The 19,294-nt window shown below is 38.2% G+C and overlaps 1 protein-coding gene across 3 annotated transcripts in view; it reads left to right on the top strand.

Moving 5' to 3' along the window:
- CDK14 (cyclin dependent kinase 14) overlaps positions 1-19,294 on the top strand; it is a 343,381-nt gene that overhangs the window by 138,584 nt on the left and 185,503 nt on the right. For all 3 annotated transcript variants that reach the window (XM_068405279.1, XM_068405281.1, XM_068405280.1), the window contains exon 7: positions 12,964-13,026. In XM_068405279.1, coding sequence (XP_068261380.1) covers positions 12,964-13,026 — 63 coding nt within the window. The remainder of the gene's footprint in view (positions 1-12,963; positions 13,027-19,294) is intronic.

The raw sequence follows: 19,294 nt of genomic DNA, 5'->3' as shown, positions 1-19,294 counted from the left end.
AGACCTGGAATCAAAATGTGAGTTTTGGACACATTTTGCATGTGGTATCTGAGACTGCAATGGCTTCCAAAAGAAAAACATCAGTTCAGCTTTACAGTTCAATGGAGGAGGATGACTGTTCACATAAGTTTTGTTCCCCTCCTCTCCAGGTTCTGTTTAGGTGTTAGTTTATGCGACCTTGTGGGTATGCCAGCTGTAGTGCAAGTGTCACTGGTATAGCCAACTTTGCCCAAGGAAATGACGAATTTTACAGGTGAGATCTTAGACATATTGAGAGATCTTTGAAAATGGGTTCACATCTGTTCATTCTAAAATTATCATTAGCTGCTACCATTTGTTTCTTCACTTGTTTATTTAAAAGGAAGATGACTGTATTTAGAAACACTTAATTGCTGAAAGGCAGTCCTAACCAATACATACTGCTACAGGCTTGGTAGAATGATAATGAGGTTTTTAGTATTATGGATAATTATGTAAGTATATTATTATCAATAAATGAACCAGCAGCTTGTCCTATTCCTGGCATGTAAAATTGAGCTTGTATAGCAATACTTTAAATTATGCTTTCAATATTTATGAACTAGATTTGAAACAAGAACAGATACATTTATAATTGGAAGTATGAGTAATGAGTAATATTATTTCTGCCTCAACAGTGAAAAAGCTCCAGTCTAATCTAATAGTGTAATTGAAACCCAAGCATTTTCAATTACCTTGCCTTGTGTTTTAATCCTTGTGTATGTTTTTTCCTTCTTAAAAATTACTTTCCATTAAAGAAGAAAGTTTAATTCTCATTGCTTGATTACAGCAGCTAAAATAGGTTGTTATACAATGAGTTGGCTTAATAAAGTTCATTAATTACATTTTCCTCCTATTCCCTGTAAAAAAAATAGGTGCGAGTTTCTCATTTTAATGCTGTTTTGGAATTGAGATATATACTGTTTATCAGAATTAAGAGTCACAGAGCTGAAGTTTCAAAACCTGAGACTGAGTTTGTTGTGGGACATCTTAGAAAAGTATTATGTAAGGAAATGGTCAACACTAATTACCTAAAAGGATCAAAAATTTTTGCATTGAAAATTTTGAATTTCTTAAAACTTTTGATAATTTGGATCAAACACTATTATTGGTTTTCTGTTTCTATTTATTTTATTAGGGAACATGTGTTGAAACTAAAGGTAGGATGGCATTGCTCATTTGTGAAAACAAACCGGAAAAGCCACATTATTTTGGCAGCTGAGGGATCAGGGAAAATCATTGGAGTCCCAGAGCTGCTTTTGAGCTCTGATCACTAGGATCATTCAGCAGTTCTTAATACATAGAGGAAATTAGGGAAACTGGGCATGAGAAGGAAGGAGGGGTCTTTTAATCCTTGATTGAGAGTGAAAGTTATTGGGAGGCTGCATTACCTTATTTTGATATGAGTGTGAAATGATGGGCAATTTTCTTCCTGTCTGAGGTCAAGGTGCTTGTCCAGCAATGGCAGGCAAGGACTGTAAGCTAGCGAAGCTTTGCAACAAGCCAGATGCCTCCTGCCACGCTCTTGGCAGACACCCTTGCTTGCCGTGAACGTGCTGCTTCTGCCCCAGGAAGGAGCGGAGCTGTTGAAGGCTCCCAGCATGGGAGCAGTTGAATTTGGTAGTTTCCATTTGCCTTGACTGGAGGAGGAACCATTCCCCGGTTGGTTTAACCCCTGCCACATGCCCCAAAATTGCGCTACTTAAATTGCAGTCAAAAAGATGACAAACAAGGCTGAGAGGAAGCAGAGAGAAAGGAAATCCCCCACTATTGAGAAGAGGCAGTAAGGGAATACTGCTCTTGGGAAAGCCTTGGTTTTCAAGTCTTAATGAGCAGATCAGACAGGAGCTGCTGATGTCCAAGTATAGGTTGGAAATGCAAACAAAGTCAGCTTCGGGAGGTAGGGATTCAGAAGGGATTTCAGAAGGAAATTGCTTGATGCTTTGCCGAGAGAAGGCAAAGAAGGAATGAAAAAATATATTTAAATTTAAATACAAATGAGCCTGCTAGGCTAAGAAGTTTACACAGGTCTAGCAGAGGAGGGAAGATGTTACTCAGTTTGCCTCATCATCCTGACTTTGCAGGATCTCACAAAGGTTGTGTAGACTTCATATGGAGGATGGATACTAATGAATAGATGTTTTAATAAGATTAATCAAGATTTACCATCCAGCTGAATGGGAGGTTGTACATGTACATGTAGTAAGATGCATATGCCAGTGATAACACTCTACTCAATACAGGTAAGGCCACCACCTGAAATGGTAAATTTGTACACAGAAGGAAAACATGAATCAATTGGAGACATGTGGAAGGGGGGAAACAAGAATGAGCAAACATCTAGAATAAAGGCTTCTGAGGACAAGCCAAAGTAGGTAAGGCTGTTTCACATTGGGGAAAAAAATGAGGAGATGGTTACAAACCTTTCAATATATCATAGACAAAGACAGTGACCTGTTTCCATGTCAATGGTAAAGAGGATAAAAAAGAAAATCTGAAACTGCAGTAAGGAAGAGAAAGATTAAACTATAGGAAATGCCTCTTTAATCGTAACAATAGTAAAGCACTGAAGAAGCTACTATGGGGTGATGGTTTCTCTAATACTGTCAGTCTTTAGGAATAGTTTAGACAAATGCAGAATGACGTCATTGATAGTAGATATAGGTAAGTTGATTATTTTTTCTGTTTGAGATCCTTTCTATGTGTATCTTTCTGCATCTTAATTTTTATCAGTTAAATATGAATACTTGTTGTCTTTCAGTGAAGTTAATACACTGTTACTTTCCTGTATCAGTAATTGAAGAAAAAATGTCAGTTTATTTTACTACTTTAAACAAATTTTAAGAAAAAAATCTTTCCAGTTTTAGTATTTTAATTTTTTTTTAGTAATTGATTATTTCTATGTTACAGATTTCTGGATAGCTCTACCATCAGTAATATTCTGGTGGCATCCCACACATTCCTTATCTTTTAATTTCAGTAATAAACTGACATTGTCCAAGTCCCTCTGAGGTGAAATCTGACAGTGTCTCAACTTGCACTAGAGACTGTCCAATCTAATTAAATTTCTTTCTCAGGCTCTTTAATAATGTGGGTTGTAACTGCTGTTTAATTCCTCTTAAAGTGAGAAGCTCTGATTTGTTCAGTGCAGATTGAAAAAAACAAACAAACAAACAAAACACCAACCCCAAAACTGCCTGTTTGGAGAGTGATGATTGCCATAATTCTAAATCTTAAAAATAAATTTTTCCTTCCTGAACTAGCAGTTTGCAGCTTTGTACTAATTTAATCATATTGATAAAAAAATACATCTATGAAATCTTTAAAAACAGAAACTTGGGGTGAGCAATTCTGGCAAAATAATAATACTAATAAAGATCCTGGAGTCAGAATGAAGAGACCAGTAATTGCAGATATCTTTATAATATATTTATAGTTTTATGATACCAAAAATAATTAAGGAATGGTGAATAAGAGGAATCAAGAATCAAGCTTGAGTAATAAACAGAGCCAACACTTGAAAGTTTGTCCTGGTTTGGCTTAAACCAGGCCAATTTTCCTTTCAGTGATTTTTACTTTCAGCTAAGTCTCCTCTAAGTAACTGCACTTTCTGAAACTAACTGCATGTTTTGCAGACAGTGTCTGCTTCCAGGACTGATAACGCTCGAAGTTTGTAGTTATCACTGAGGCACCGGTAGGGATGTTGTGCAGAAAGGCTCTTGCTGTACTTGTTCTTGAGAGAAACCAAGGTCACTGCTGAATTCCTCCCTGCTTACGAGTGAAGAGCCGAAGGGGGGTCGCAGCTGCAGGGGGGAGCGGACAGGGCAGGTGACCCAAAATTGACCAACGAGGGTATTCCATCCCATACACGTCATTCTCGGTATAAAGCGGGGGGATCACGAGGGTCTCGCTCTCTTTCTGGTATGGCCGGTGTCCAAGGAGGACTCCGTCTGTTTTCCTGCTGCCCCCGATCCCGATCCGAGCATTCCTGAATCCAGCTCTCGACCGTCGCTAGGCCCAGCCTGGGCCTTCCCGGAGCCTGCCCTGCAGTGCCGGTGGTGACGTGGCTGACTTCAGGGGAGCTCAATCTTGGTTTTGTATATATATTTGTATATATTTGATTATTTCTATTATTGTTATTATACTCTTTTTCATTATTATAGTTTATTAAAACTGTTTTAACTTTCCAACTCGGAAGTCTCTCTCCCTTTTCCCTTTCCCTTCCCCTTTGGGGGTGGGGGGGAGGGTTAACAGAGAGCATCTGCCACAGGTTTAATAGCCGGCCCAGCTTTAAACCATGACAAAGTTAAAAAAGGCCTATTCATTTTTTCTTGTTTTACTACTTTGAGTGAAGAGGATATAACCCATGGAAGCATCATGTTTCTTTTGCGCACCTTGCGGTCTGAACTGCAATTTTCCCTATAAAATTTTTATTAATCTTAGGTCATGCATGGATGGTTAGGATTAGGAGGCACGGCAGAAAGCAGTCACTCAGCCAATGTGAAGAGAGGTCTACCATAGGGTGCCAAAGCTTTCAGAGGAAGTGTTTGCGCTGCTTTTTTTCTGCCCCGAAGATGGCATTTTTTTTGTAGCCCAGCACACCACCATAGCAAAGGCTCTTATGCCAGCTCAGCTTGTGTACATATGTCTATACCATCCATGGCCAGTACTGTGCCAATATTAGTGTGGATACGCAATGTAGTGTGACTGTATGTGGATTGTTGGCCTCCCTGACGTGTATGTGTTCTGCTTACGTGGTCGTGGAGTGAGTACTCTCAGCGTGAGCTTAGGGGTATCTGCCATGCTCTAACAAGAAACTTCTTGTATCTTTGATTTTTTTTGTTTTGTATATGTGGATATAGTGGATATAATGGTCAGGGCTGTGGAAGCCTAATAACTTAGCAAATTAAAGAGAAAGTGCACACACACATCTGTGTGGGCACATGTAATACAGCTTGCTCAGCTTGTAAAAATTGTTCCAACCCTGTTGACTTTGGGGACTATATGTCCATCACAGTTTACACACGTTGATGATCTGCTGCTAGGTTTTGATCATACTAAACAGGAATTCCTACTGATTTTTGAGATGTCATTCTTTTGTTAAAATAATCTCACTAAATTTACTGTCTCTTTAATCTGATTTACTAAGAAAACAAGGCTGATACAATTATTAAGGTGTCCAGAGAATAAGGAAGAGAATAAACTGGCATCTTTAGAAAAATGAATTTTGTTTAAGATCTCTAAGTTCATTCAGCAATTCTTTCCGCAGCAGTGTGTGTCTTGCTCATCAGAGTCACAGATCAGATTGTTCTCTGTTCAGCGAACAATTTATATCAATAAATAAATACATATTTTCTAATAGCAACCAAAACTCGGACAACTGTGCATTCCTTTTTCTCTCTGTGATTTTCAGGTAGGTTTGTATATGTATTACGTACTTCCCCACCACCCAGCCTCCTTTTCTATATAGTATTGTTCATGAGCTTTGAAGTACATTTATCTTTGTTGACAGTGTGAGAGAAATCCAAGGCACTAGAATCATCTGTTAGCAAAATTGTTTTCATTAAAGGTGTCTCGTAGGTTGTCTTTTTTTCTTTCTTGAGTCTCTAATATATGTCTTTTCCCTGCTGCTCAGCACAGCTGGTGCTGATGCCTTCTGCTGTTTTTCTGGAAGTTGCTTAGGTATCACCCAGAGGTAGCTTGTAGGGTATTTTTTGTTATCATGGCTAACATGGCATCGTCTTGTAGGGAGAAAACATTGAATTGTAGAAAGCCATAGAAATACTTGAAAATGAGAGTCTGTGACACTTTTGAAAATACCAGCAACATGAAATTAGTTTAAACCGTGGTGCAGTAATCTGCAGAGCGCTTAGGTTGGAGGGTGCATGCCATTTAAATAGAATTAACTTTTCTTTGTTCTCCTGTCACTTTAAATATTCCTGCTGCCTGTGCTTTTATTGGTAAATTATATTATTGGTTTAAGAATTTGTTAGTGACAAAAGGGGAAGTATTTTAGTCAGTAAAACTGCTAGAGCATAAATAATGTGTGCTCTTCTTTGAACAGAGAAGAATGGCTCGCAACAGCCTCGCTGCCTCAGTGGAACAGCACAATCTGTCTGCAGCATGATGGCATCGCCAGCAGCCAAATACTCCCGTTTTTGTTTTAATGGAAGGGTTCTTTCACATTGCTGGTTTTACATGATGGGAATGCGGTTGGAAATGCTTCCTGTTCCATTCACAAGCCCCAGGCTCTCTGCGCATTTCAGCTTCAAAAATGACAGCTGAAACCAATTAGGCAGAATTATGGGACAGCTCAGTCACATAGAGATTTATCATGACCGAGGAAGAGGAGGGAAAGAGAATGTATTGCATGGGAAGTAGAAGTGACTAATTTAATTAGAAGAGAATGACAGTCACGTTATTATTATGGAAAAGGGCTGGCAAAGCAGAGCTCATTTCATGTCACCAGCCATGCCTTTGAAAGGAGACGTCCTGCCCTTTGTCTGAACGTGTTTGTGTTTGGTAGCAGAGTCTCTGATTTCTGAGTAAGATAGCTGAGCAAAATAGTTGATGTTAAAGCGAAGCACTGAGCATATCCGAGGACATTCGTAGCTTGTGGTTTACTTGTCTATTCATAATTAGAATCCCTTCTTCAAGGGGAGAAGGGAGGAGTCTGAACCGTCAACATTTGTCTTTTTTTTTTTTTCTGTTTGCACAATCTCTCTCTTCCAGAAGTAGGATGCAATGTATATAAACCTTTCTTCAGCTGTATAAATATCAGTCTGGATTCTTTTCCCTTCAGCAGATACACAGCTTATACACAGTATGCTCGCAAACATAAACATGCATGTGTCTGCTAACGTAAACCAGAGTCTTTCTGAATAGAAATGACCTTCATACACTTATACACTGCCACAAGTTTAAAGCAAAACCCCAATTCATTTCTTCATGTGAGCCTGGAGACAATATTTCATAAGGTAAATGAAACTTTTAGTGATATTTTTGTGCTAGTTGATAGTGTGGGGGAGAAGTGAGTGAAAAACATTACAGAGAGAGTCTGAGCAAATGTGCATTTTTTTGTACTATGTTTTCTTTTTCTTGTTCCTTGACCCAAGCTTGATTTTGCTTAATCCTTGTACAACTTTGTTGATTTTTTTATTTAGACTCTGAGCAGTTATGTCGGATAAGTAACTTAATCTCTCCCTCACTTTTATGTACTTGTAGTTGTTGTGATACTTGTCTCCATCATAGGGATGAAAATATTTTAAATTCATTGAAGTTTGGGTCAAAAATGGGTATTGACTGATGTGCTTCTACGTACAGTTTGGAAACAGGAGTATGGTTGAACTAGCATAGCTGAGCATGAGTTTTCTATTCCCTGTCCTAGGAGGCATTGTGTGGTCTCTGGTCTAACCAGAACTTGTGCCACCTACCCCAGGAAGGGTCAGGGGTTTCCTAATGGAGGTCTAGTTACTTGCGATGTGCACTGAAGAGAGGGTTTGTGTTTTAACTTGCTGAGAGCAAGTAGCACAAAGGCTTGACAGAGCCTTCTCAAGGTGTGTAGCTGTGTGTGCTAGAACTCTGAAGTCAAGTCACAGCTCTAGAGCAGTGATCTTCTGGCACGATTTAGGAAAATACAATTATTTGAAGAAATAAGATGCCAAAATCTGCCTCAGGTTGCCTGTATTTATTTTTAATTTCAGCCAAAATGACCAAGATATCTTAAACCTGTAGCTGGAGGACCCTTACTGTAAATATTCAAGCCTTACATGGTGGGCTTGGAATTTGGAGAATGGGTAGCCTTTGTGCTGTGGATGTCATTGAGCTATTATTTTGAAAATTGCCCCAAATCTGGTAAGTGATAGGCTTCAGAAGAATTGTCATTTGTACTTAAAAGAACTATGTCTTTGAAGTTTCCCCCTCTCCTCTCAAAATCTTGGCTTTAGTTTTTCACTTCAAATATTGTAGACTGCATCCCCGGAGGAAGTGAAATTGTTTCTGGGGGAGGTGGTAGTGAGAGGAGAGATCAAATTGTTCACGTAAAGCACAACAGATTTTGTACAAAACTTTGTTGTGCTAGTGAGGTGGCAAAGTCAAGTTCTTAAAATTAGAGGATGCCAAGATAAAGATGGCCTATGCAATCTCCTCTTGCTATCCTTGTGGAAGAGCCTGTTGTGCAGCTCTGCAGAGGATTGTGTGGTGAAGGAATGTGGTGGTTGTTGAACTTTTCTCATTTTTTGTGGATGTTGGAACTAGGGTGTCTTCTGGGGTTCCTGCCTCATTCAAAGTATCATTTCAAGATAAGGCAGGTAATACTGCTGTAGAGAACTGGGTTCCATCCCTACTGTATTGGGAATCATCGTCACCATCGCAAATTTGCTGTCATTGCAATTCAGATATGACCGACTTCTCCTATTCAGCATAAGATTCTCAGTCTCCCTTGCAAAAGCACTACAGCTGTAACTGAAGTCAGTCAAAACACAGAAGGTAAAATAGTGCCAAATACTCTGAAAAGTCAAAACCAAAAAGTACTTTAAATGGGGTTGCCCAAATCAGTGATACTTAAGTATTTTTTCTCTTTGCTTCAATTCCTTACCTGATAAAAGGGAATAATCTCCCCACATCTCCCCTGGATTGCTATGCAATTATTTTATATTTGTGAAGCGTATGAATAGCGTAACAATAAGCAGAGCAGGAAAGCCTGTGAGATTAATATTTCTGCCTTCAAAGTAGTAAATAAGCCAGAGAATGCAAGCTGCATGAGAATGGAAAAAACAACCCCCATAAAACAGCACAGCTGCTCTGTAATTGAGTACCTCCTGTTCTGTTCAGTGAGTATGTCTAATCCTGTGAGGGGAAAAAAGTATGTGATCACATCATGCATTTAAAAAGTTATGATAATGTAGGTTTATTGGACAAGCAAATAAAAAGTTGGATAAACCTCATTAATTCTGGACTTTCTTAGCTTTTGAGTTTTGTTATGGAAACTTGATTTATCTCTATTTATTGTTTTTGTGTAGCTGTTATGAACAGATGAGTGCTAATAGATTATTTTTACATATAGGTGTGGGTAAACTGGTGGAGTGTTAAGAGCAGGAATTAATGGGATTTTGAACTTAAGCTAAAATATCATATGTTCTGTCAGCATGGGATTGCTTGTGGTGATTTATGTGTGTTGGGGATTAGCAGTATGGCTGATAGAGTTGTTAAAAGCTGGCTCGAAGCAGAATTGGTCTATCCAGGTCCACCTGGGATCAGGATGTGTGTGATGGATATTTGCAATTACTTGGAAGTCTCTGTACTGCATTTCCAGCATACCCTGCTTCCCTGTGAGGTGTCCTCACCCTCTGAGACAGTAGAGAAAGGACTGTAAAAGGTGTGTTGGTTGGTTGGTTTCTTGTCTTCCTACCTTGTTTCAGCATAGTTTTATGTTATTGCCAATATGTAATTGTATCTTGAATTTTCCTTTAGGGTATGTATTTTATTCGATCAAGGTGGTAACCACAGCAAAGACCCTAGTGTCAGAGTATGGCATGCTGTATCTGCAGCCACTGTTCCACTTGGGAAAGCATGTTACATTCTACCTTGAAACACAGCATGAAGAAAAGGACTCCATTTGTGTTTATGATACCAATTTCATGGAATACCATTAGAAAACTGCTGTCATCTGGTTTGCTCTCTGCTTTCTTTTTTAATGCTTTCCTGAAACTTGCATTCATGTTGTCTTCTTCAATGTCATTTGAGCACAGAAGCACTGGAGCAGGCACTTGCCCTCCAAAAGGGAAAATAGGTTTAGAAATAGCTGTCCCTGCAGCGCTGTCAGCTTTCCTGGCTATACTAATATTTAATTCAATGTGCATTGAGTCCCTACCTTGGGAAAAGAAGAGCAGCTGATGCTGCCTTTGCTTTACTGGTACCTTCTTTTTCCTTTTCTTTTTTTTTTTTAAGGTGAGGAACAATGTACCGTAAATTTGTAAGTTGCTTTCCCAGTTGGTACCATAGCGTTTAGTTGCTTTTATGAGAAGGACTCTAACTTAGTTTTATGAAGGCAAATTCTTGAAAGATTTGAACAGAGAAGACTTTCCATTTCTGTTTATTGTCTGAATGAAGATTTGGTGGAGGTTTCTCTGTGTCTGTAGCATGTGTGTGGAGAAAAAATAGATGCCAAAAGACTGCTGCACAATTGACTCTGTAAGGTTTCCAGGATTTTGTAGAAATTGCTGCTTACATTGAATTTTGGGTAGATGAGAGCAATTGGTTTTTGAAGGAGAGAACTGCTGATGCAGAAGGTTATACCAGGCTACCAGTTGCCCTGGTCCTTGGGGTAGGAAAAAGAGGTGAATGATGCATAACACAAACAGGATCATAATTGATATTAATGTGTGGAGGAAATGCATCCAAATAATAACTGAAATATAAGTGGAAGAAAATGGGGTTATCCTCACAATTCATTACAAGTATGTTGGAAATAAAAAGATGACTTAATTGCTGTTCCTAGTGCTGTGACTCTGAAGAGAACGTTCTTAGAAAGCTTTTGGTGAATAGAAAGGTGCAGCTGGTGGGCAGCTAGGGTGCTGGGGCTTCAGGGATGGGACCTTCAGAAGTAGCATTGGGTTTGTCTTCCTCTGGTGTGATTTCTGTCGGCTGACTAGTTGCAGATCATAGAAATCAGTAGAAGGTGAAGGAGGCAGTAAGTTTCCACCTACCAGGTTATCTGTCACCCACAAAGCCTGGAAGACTGAACTGTGGGGAAATAATAATCCTTCTCCTTCAGCCAGCCCACGCGAAGGAGCGTGCCAAGCTTGTGGGCCATGATGGGTGCATCTGAGGCACCGTGATGGGGATGGGACAGCACTGCCCTGTGCACCCTGCCGGGCTTTCTGAAGTGAAATTTCAGGGTTTTCTTTAAACTCCTCCCAAGCACTGCAGATGCTATCACTATTCAAAGATTTGTATTTTAAGTTAAAGAGAACATGTTATTCCACCAGGCCAGCATTTCTCTTCAATAGCAGATAACCCATTAAAATTGGGGGAATCCTCCAAACTTCTTACTTGACACCAACCATCACCTGTAGTAATGGTATTTCAGCTGATATTTTGCCTGAGGCAGACTGTTGTGCTGGGGTTAGTACTCAAAAAATGTCATTTTTTCCAAACAAATGACAAGGCTAGGAGATGAGTTTGTTCAAGTATGTTTCCTTGATGTTGATAGAGTAAAACAAGACAAAACTGGGTAGTGCGGTGATGCATACTGAAGGATGACTGGTCCATTTTTGACACGGCTTATTGATACAGTCCCAGAAAACTAAGTGGGAGAATAGAAGAGGAATACATGTCTGAAGTGGCTAAAGATTTTACACGAACTAGGAATAAGTCTTTAAGCTAAACATAGACTTTATGCAAAATGCACTTCACTGACAGTAACTATTCACCGGTACAGGTGTATTTTTTAATTTTCTTTGTAAATGCATTCACTGATGTGTTAGCTATTTACTGAAGTATTGCTTGCTGGAGCTTGTGTTTTGGAAGAAGCTCTGTTGTGCTATATTTAGAGTGCTTTGCCTGTTTGAGTGTTCCCTCTGCCCTTGTGATACTCACACTGTTCATTTTGGGACTCAAGCGATTTCCTGCAGTCAGGGCACTCGCTTTCTTGAAGCCAGGTAAGAATTCCTGAAAACAGGTGTGCTAGTGCACAGCCTAATCAACCAGTGCATCTTACGTCATTGCAATGTTAATTCTACACGCACGGTATGTTTTCATAGTTTATGACTTCAGAAGAGAAGATTATACAGAACAGTTGTGGCTAGCATGAATTTTGTGTCTTAGAAGATTTGAACTTTCCTATGTATCCATGTAACTCTGCAAAAGAGCACTAGAGGATGGCTCGTGGGCTCAGAAGTGCTGCACAGAGAAATCGTTCTGCTATGTCAAAGGTAGATTTTGTCCAAAACTCTCATCTTGAAAACTACCTATATTTAGTTGGGCTGTATGTGAGGCAGGTATTGCCAAGCAGCTTTTCGGGGAATGCTTGATGATTTTTCCCAGGTGTGTTCAGAAGCCAGATGTGGAAGGCAGAGTCAGTCTCCAAGTTTTTGGTGGTTAATCTAGTGCATATTTTTGCTGTGTTTATTCTGAACATAAATCCAGAAGCTAATTTTTGCAAGCAAATCAGAGAAGCAACATGACACTTCACTGTAAGCATTCTGCTGACTGGTAGGAAAGTGAAGAAATGCAAGAGAAAAATTCAGAGAAAATAGTGTTTCCATAGTAAAAGCAATAAATACTTATTAATTAAAAATAACGTTAATCTATACATTGCAAGCCTGTTTATTTTCTGAATAGATTTTATGATATATTTGCAGAGAATGTAGGCAACTATGAAGTGAAAACTTAGTTTTGTGAAGCTGTTTTCTAAAGTAGCTGTAATTAATAGCTGTACATGTGCATAATATGTGCTTCTTTTTGAGCTGGAAAGTATCATTCAGTACTCCGATATGCAATGCCTTTCAGATTTGTTTTCTAAACCATTAAGCCATCTTAATCTAGAATCACCATAAAATTATATTTAAAAAGCAATGTTTTAATGTGAATAATGAGAGTAGCATTTGAGGTTCTCCCTTTAGGTTCTTCTGCTTCCCTCCAGATATTGTCTTTATGGTGTTGATGGTGATATTGTCTTTAAATAAAATGATACTGAAATTGAAGTAGTTAATTTACCATATACAGAATGTTAGAAAAAAAAAATTACATTTGGTGAATATTCATATCAGTCAAGTTACTAAGGTTGTTAAATAAAATGGTGTGTAAAGGTACATGTGTGTTTGTGCACGTGGCTGAAAAATCTCCTTATTTTCCATTTGTTCTGTCCATTCCTAAGTAGAAGAATATTTATTGCTGCGGTCATACAGATATTAATACACTTTTTTCCATCTGACTTTCTTTTAGCACACTGATTTATGTCAGTACATGGACAAACACCCTGGAGGGCTTCATCCAGAAAATGTAAAGGTAAGAGTCAAAAAGAGCTCACATTCAAGGCAAACACAGTAGCAGTAACTTTGTGTAAAATGTATGTGTGTCAGTTGTTCGTAAAAACTGATAATTAGCTAAAGGGGAAATACTGGCATATGAACTGTATTTTTAAATATTTTTTCTTTAAAAAGAATTAAAAATACAAGTATTTGAACATTGCCACAAAAGAACTTATGAAGCCTGTAAAATGGATTCAGAGCCAGATTATATGAGTAAATGCTGTTATAGTGTTGGTAACTCCTCCCCTCCACTCAAAAATTTGCTCTTAAGACAAGACAATACTGCCCTAAAACCCCTGAGCAAACTTGCTTTAGGCTGTCAGTGCTAGATCTTCAGTGAGGTAAGTCATTGTAGGTTCATCGAGTTTGAAGGAACTGTAGTGAATTGTATTAGCTGAATGTACTGCTTTTCCCCTAACCTTTTAGCTCACTTATTTTGATGAAGCATTTTCATAGCTGGATCTCACTTTTTAAAAAATTTTTCCTTCTAAGGTAGATACTGAGAATCATCACACAGGAAGGAGGGAGTTTATTAGCAGGATTTAATGGATAGATTGGTAGATTGATACAGTTACTTTCTGGGAAACCAGCCAAATGATTTATAGCATCAAATGGAAGCCAATCAGACATGCAGAATGTGTCGTGTGTGCTTAGATCACCCAGATGGTATTTGTTACACTTGTCTTGCACTTTGACATCAGTCCCATTGTTGTTCTACTTTGGAAGTGTTGAAATCTTCACTTGTCATACTGAGAGCTTTATTCCAGTATTTAGTTTCTTGAAATTGAGAAGTTCATGGGAAAAAATAAGTCTCTGTTTCCTGGAAAAATCAGAAGGCCTGTTTGGTTTAAGAAAATAAAATATTCTAAAAAGAGAAAAGAATTTTTTTTTTTCAATAGCCGATCATTGTTGTACATCAACTGCTTTTAGAATGTAGATTGCTTAGTTTTCTGTGTTCTTTCACTGAAAAGAGGCATCTATAACATAAGCAGCGAGATGAGAATGGCTACCATCTAAAAAAAAATCAGAAAAATTCTTCCTTACTGCCTATATTTGGCCAATCTAAAAAAAATTATTTTTGAAAATACATGATGTTTTGCTGCTGTGTATTTAGTAGAATCTCTTGCCAGGCCAGCAGCAAAGGCTAGCCTTAATTCGCTAGCCTTAATTCATAGCAGTAATTGTTAAAAATGGTAGGAGCTCAAATCATCATGCTAGGTTTAAAACTGAATCAGCCTGCCTGGGGTTTTCAGTGAAATACCTGTTCTCAAGCTATGAGTGAAAAATACCTGTTTAGCCCAACAGAGTGATTTCTTCAGCTGGGAAGACAGGAATTGCAGAGAGAAGGGAACCCAGTCATATGCTAACAACTCCCAGACCTTCACTAGCGTGCAAAACTAAAAGCTTGCGCTCGTCTCTTCTTACAGAGGAGATAAGATGGTTACTACGTAATATCTGAAGGCTTTGTTGCGCTGAACTAGTTTTGTCAACTTACGTAATTGTGATTCTGAGACTTTGCCACCTATTTTGGTTTTAGCTTCTGGCCAGGGTTGTCTATCTGGAGCTAGAGCTGATTTTTAAGGGTTGAGCTGGGCCATGTTAATTAGCCTTCTCTCCCTACCAGCCCTTTCTTGCTAGAGGTCCTTCAGGAATTTCACTTTTAGTCAGACTTTTAGACAGTGTTTCTTCAGAATCACTGGCTATGTGATCCCTAAATCCATTCTAAAAAACTTCCAGTTGAGCAATTATATTTCAGTAGCAATAAATTAGTTTCGGCTCTATGAGCTAACCTGTGGGATTAAGCCATTGATGCTCTCCCAGTATGACAAAAGGTCCCCTGCCTTTTAATTTTGTTCTTGAGGAAAATACTGCCTACTGATGGATGTTCCTTTCTGGCTTGTTGACAGTTATTATAAATACAAAACCACATAATCACACATCTTTCTTTTTCCAAAGAATATTATACAGTAGTTCCTATAAAACAGTACTTTATAAGAATGCAGAAGCAAAGCTATTATTTACTTATGGTTTAGTTTCTATAGGACGTCTTCAGCCTAATTATATTTCTGAATTTTCTCCATATTTACAAGCTAAAGACAATGCTTGTTCCCTCAGGCTTACTTTTACATGAAGAATCATAAATAGAATAAAATCCAAGTTACTTTGATGGACACACATATTGCTGTCCCCTTGGGTGTTGTGTTTGACATTGCATTTCTTTGTGGTTTCAAATAGGCTATTTGCTCTCACTTAAATATTTTAAATAAAGAGTAAGCAGAATATTAGGAGTATGCAGAAATATAAAGAAGAATGTCTCAGTTGGCAGTTGTAGGAGTCTTGGGACAGTATGTTTAACCAAACAAAAAATATTGCTTCCTAAAGTATTAGGTTTAGCATTTTTAGTGGTATGTATGTATTCACACATAATGATTTCAGAATTCTGTAACTCATGTGTGGAGGCCCTAGTCTTACAAATAACATCAGGTTTTAAACCCTTCAAAGAATTTGTGTGTGAGACTGAGATGTTATTATCTGAAGTTGTTTTTAAAATGCCTGTCCTTGAGAATGTTAAACCAAGTATCCTGGTGACATGAATGTGGTTAGGTACCTGCAACATCGTTAGCAGCTAGAAGGGAAATTTGCAGAAAGCTGTTGTTTCAATCCATAGATTCGCCAAACTCCGTTAGCTCCAATACACTATTGTATACATCTTTGGTAACTAACAAGCCTGCATATCTACCATTTATTCATAACTATATATTAATATACTGTGTACAGTATTATAGTTAGAGATGAGGAGAGAAAAGGTAATAGGTTAGTAAGTCCCTGTTTAGTAGGCACAGCCTCATCTTCTCTTTTCTAGTTTTGAAAACATCTCATTTTTTCCAAAACTGACGGCAAGCACTAAATCTTAAGTACATGACCCCACATATAATTATGTTTCTTTTGGAAGCTACTGCTGCAACCTTGTACATGGTTGAAGCTGAGAGCTGATTTATAGGTATACACTGTGCGGCACTTGCCAAACTCCAAAATGTGGCTGTGGCAAACTGAGGTACAAGACTTGTTCCTGACTCTCCCTGTGCCGTTCCTTCTGGCCCGGACTACTGAAATCTATATTCCTGGCTTTCTTTGCTACAGCTGTTGCTGCCTTTAGAGATAGTTCATAATTCTTGGGCTGTCAGTTGAAACATCTGGATTGCTTCCTACAGCGGGAACTCTAATGGTCACCGCAGCTAACTGACCCTGCCAGTGATTTTTTTTACGATGATCTGCATTCTGATTTGTGCTTCTTTCTGTCTGGTACAGGGACATCTCCGCCAGCCTTTTGACTTACCTTCCTTGGTTCTCCTGAGCTTTTGTTTGCATCTGTCCAAAAATGGTTCTTGTTTTGTAAATTCATAATTTAATTTTTAAGATCTTTTTTGTATATTTCCGCATGTCTGTGAAAATGTAACTGTTCTTAACTTCTTTTGACCTTTGAAATATCATCTTTATTTTCACTGCATCTTTTACTCCATGTTATTACATTCCCAGTAATCCAAGGAAATTCATCTTTATGTTTTGATGTATTTATTTTATAGTTGAGTCCGTTTTCTGTAACTCGTATTACTGGTGGAACAAGTGGAGCTCAGGCTTGCATCTGTCATGCCTGCATTGCTTGTTTGCATTCCTTCCTTAAAAATAAATCTATCAATGAAAGCTGATTTGCTTTTTAATTAGTGATGCTGCATTGAAATAGCTGTAGTCTTTTGGGAAAAGCATACTCAGTTTTTTCTCTCTGCCTTTTTTCCTCTACTTGCAGTGTTAGAGGTAATATCGATTTGTGTGAGCATTTGACTTCAAAAAACCATCTTTGACAAAATAAAAAGATACTTGGTGTCCGACTCACTATTCGTCAATCTGTGCAACAACAACCTGAATGACAACAGGGTTGTCAACCAGACAAGAACTGTCTCTGTCTCTTAATCACTCTCAAAATTCTTTACCTCAGGCAACTTGGAAAGCTCCTGTCGTCTACTGTGACCAGAGGGAGAAGGAACTTCCAGTTTCTTCTTATTCCATCTAATATTGCTGCTCTGATTTGTTTATTTTCCCTGGGCACTTTTTCTCTTCCCAGGGCCAAAAAGTGATTAGAAGAAGCAGGCAGACCCTCTTGTTGAACCTTGCATGCAGGAAACAGGAATATTCAGCCTTCTCCCAGGAGCCTTCAAGACTTCTTACCCATCTCAATTCTGAGCCTTCCTTGCTGCTAGAAAGCAGGCATAGCAGTCTTCTATGCATAATTGATGGATATTTTTGAAGCAAAAGCTCAACCAACTAAGCCCTACCCCCACCACAACCTTTAAAAATGTATTTTATCACTGTAATACCGAGTAGAGAAAATAGTTGACTATCAAGGTCATATGTAAGTTATGTGGCAAAGTATGGAGTGGAATTTGGGTATTAAGTTTCCTAGGATAGCCCAATAATCCCTGTAAAAAATATGCTTATGTTTCAGCAAAAAACTCTAACTAGTTTCAGTCTTAAAATTTCTACAAAAATAGTTTAAAAGAAATGTAATTAGTAGGAATTATTGGAGCATAATGGGATGCTGCAACATCTTTCTCTGATAAATGCTCAAGAAGAGATCAGTCAATTTTAGAGCACTCTAAGTTAAAAAAAAATATTAACAAAAATCCCAAATCAGATATGATAAAAATATTGGATTTATTAAACCAAGGTTTTAATACTGGCCTCCTAAACAAGATGAAGTGCATGTTGAATTGAAAACATTGAAATACAGTGACTGTTATCTGATGTTATCAGAAATCTCTGGCACTTAATCACTTGCGGTATTCATTTATTCCTCTCCATACTGCAGTACTGTGAACATTGTCCTTAACTAATGATTGCAGTTTTTAAAGTTGAATCTGTTTTTGTCAGATTAATAATTTTGTCATTTAATGACTAATGTGAAAATTAATAATCTGAGTCAAAGTCATAGGGTAGTTGTCATCTGATGTCTTTTGTAAACATAAATATTTATCCTTGAACTGATTACAGCTTTAGAATAATCTAAAGCACAAAGGGTAGGGAAGCATTCAGAACATGGAAGGATTAGGCAGCTCCTGTATCCCATCCGCGTGAGGTTTACTGCACTTGAAGTGCAGTTGCTTGAACTTTGGCAGTAGCAGAGCATGGCATACCAGTTCTTGCTAAGCAGTAGCTCCATTTATTATTAATAAGATATAAACCCATATGCTTGTTGGTACAGCCTAGTATCTGAAAGATATGCTAAAAATGCTTTGGTTTTTAGGTTACAGTTGTGTTATTGATGTAGGCCTCGCTGGTGTGTTTCTGTTTTCTTTCCATCGTGTGATTCTGTAAATGTCTGTGCTGTGGACAAGAGGTTTGTGGTCCCCTTTTTTGTGGGAGATGTGCGTTGGATCACATGGCAGCTCCTGCATCCATATGTGACAAATGTGTGATTACATGATGTAGAGGAAGCTGTGGCCTGTGAGCACCTGTGTGTAACTAGAGGTGTCTGACCAAAAGGTTGACTGCCATGGACTTAGGTACACAGGAACTGGGCAATTAAACCATGATAATATATCTAGCTATGACAGATTTTCATGTCTTGTTTCCCCTATCATGTTGTCTCACTTGATACTCTAAGGTGAATACATACTATGGTGGTCCTTTTAATTTTATTGGTTGTTACTGGAAGCAAATCAAACTAATGTCATACTTTTGAAATCTGTCTCCTACTCATGAAATTAGTGATGCTGCTGATGTAGAGTTGAATTAAAAAATATATTTCAACAGATATGCTAAGTAGGAAGTGATGCTCTTTAATGTGATTGAGAAGTTGCTATTTTTCATTCCTCATTCAGCGAACAAGCAGGTGTACGGCAGCCAGAATAATGTTATGCCGAATTAAGGTCATCTTTTACACATGGCATTGAGAATTGATTATTTAAATTAGACTTTTTAGTTATCGGACATTAAAAATGGCATCAGCATTTCACTCAGTCGGTCTTGTCACTTAAAGTAATGATTTGATAATATGCACAACTGTGAACAGTAAACGCAGAATCTTTATCAGTGTGTTAAAATTCATGCTAGAAGAATGTCACTTTTATATTTACTGCAGCGAGAAATATGTGCAAACTCCAAACTGAAAGGAGCATATACGCATGTAATTTATTGTCTGTATGATCCCCATGGTTCACATAATGGCAAAAACCATGAAGATGTTGCAG

Source organism: Nyctibius grandis, chromosome 7 (genome assembly GCF_013368605.1).
Source record: "Nyctibius grandis isolate bNycGra1 chromosome 7, bNycGra1.pri, whole genome shotgun sequence".
NCBI classification, from domain to species: Eukaryota; Metazoa; Chordata; class Aves; order Nyctibiiformes; family Nyctibiidae; genus Nyctibius; species Nyctibius grandis.
Note: the sequence above shows the minus strand (reverse complement) of the source record. Positions and strands in the feature narration are given on the sequence as shown.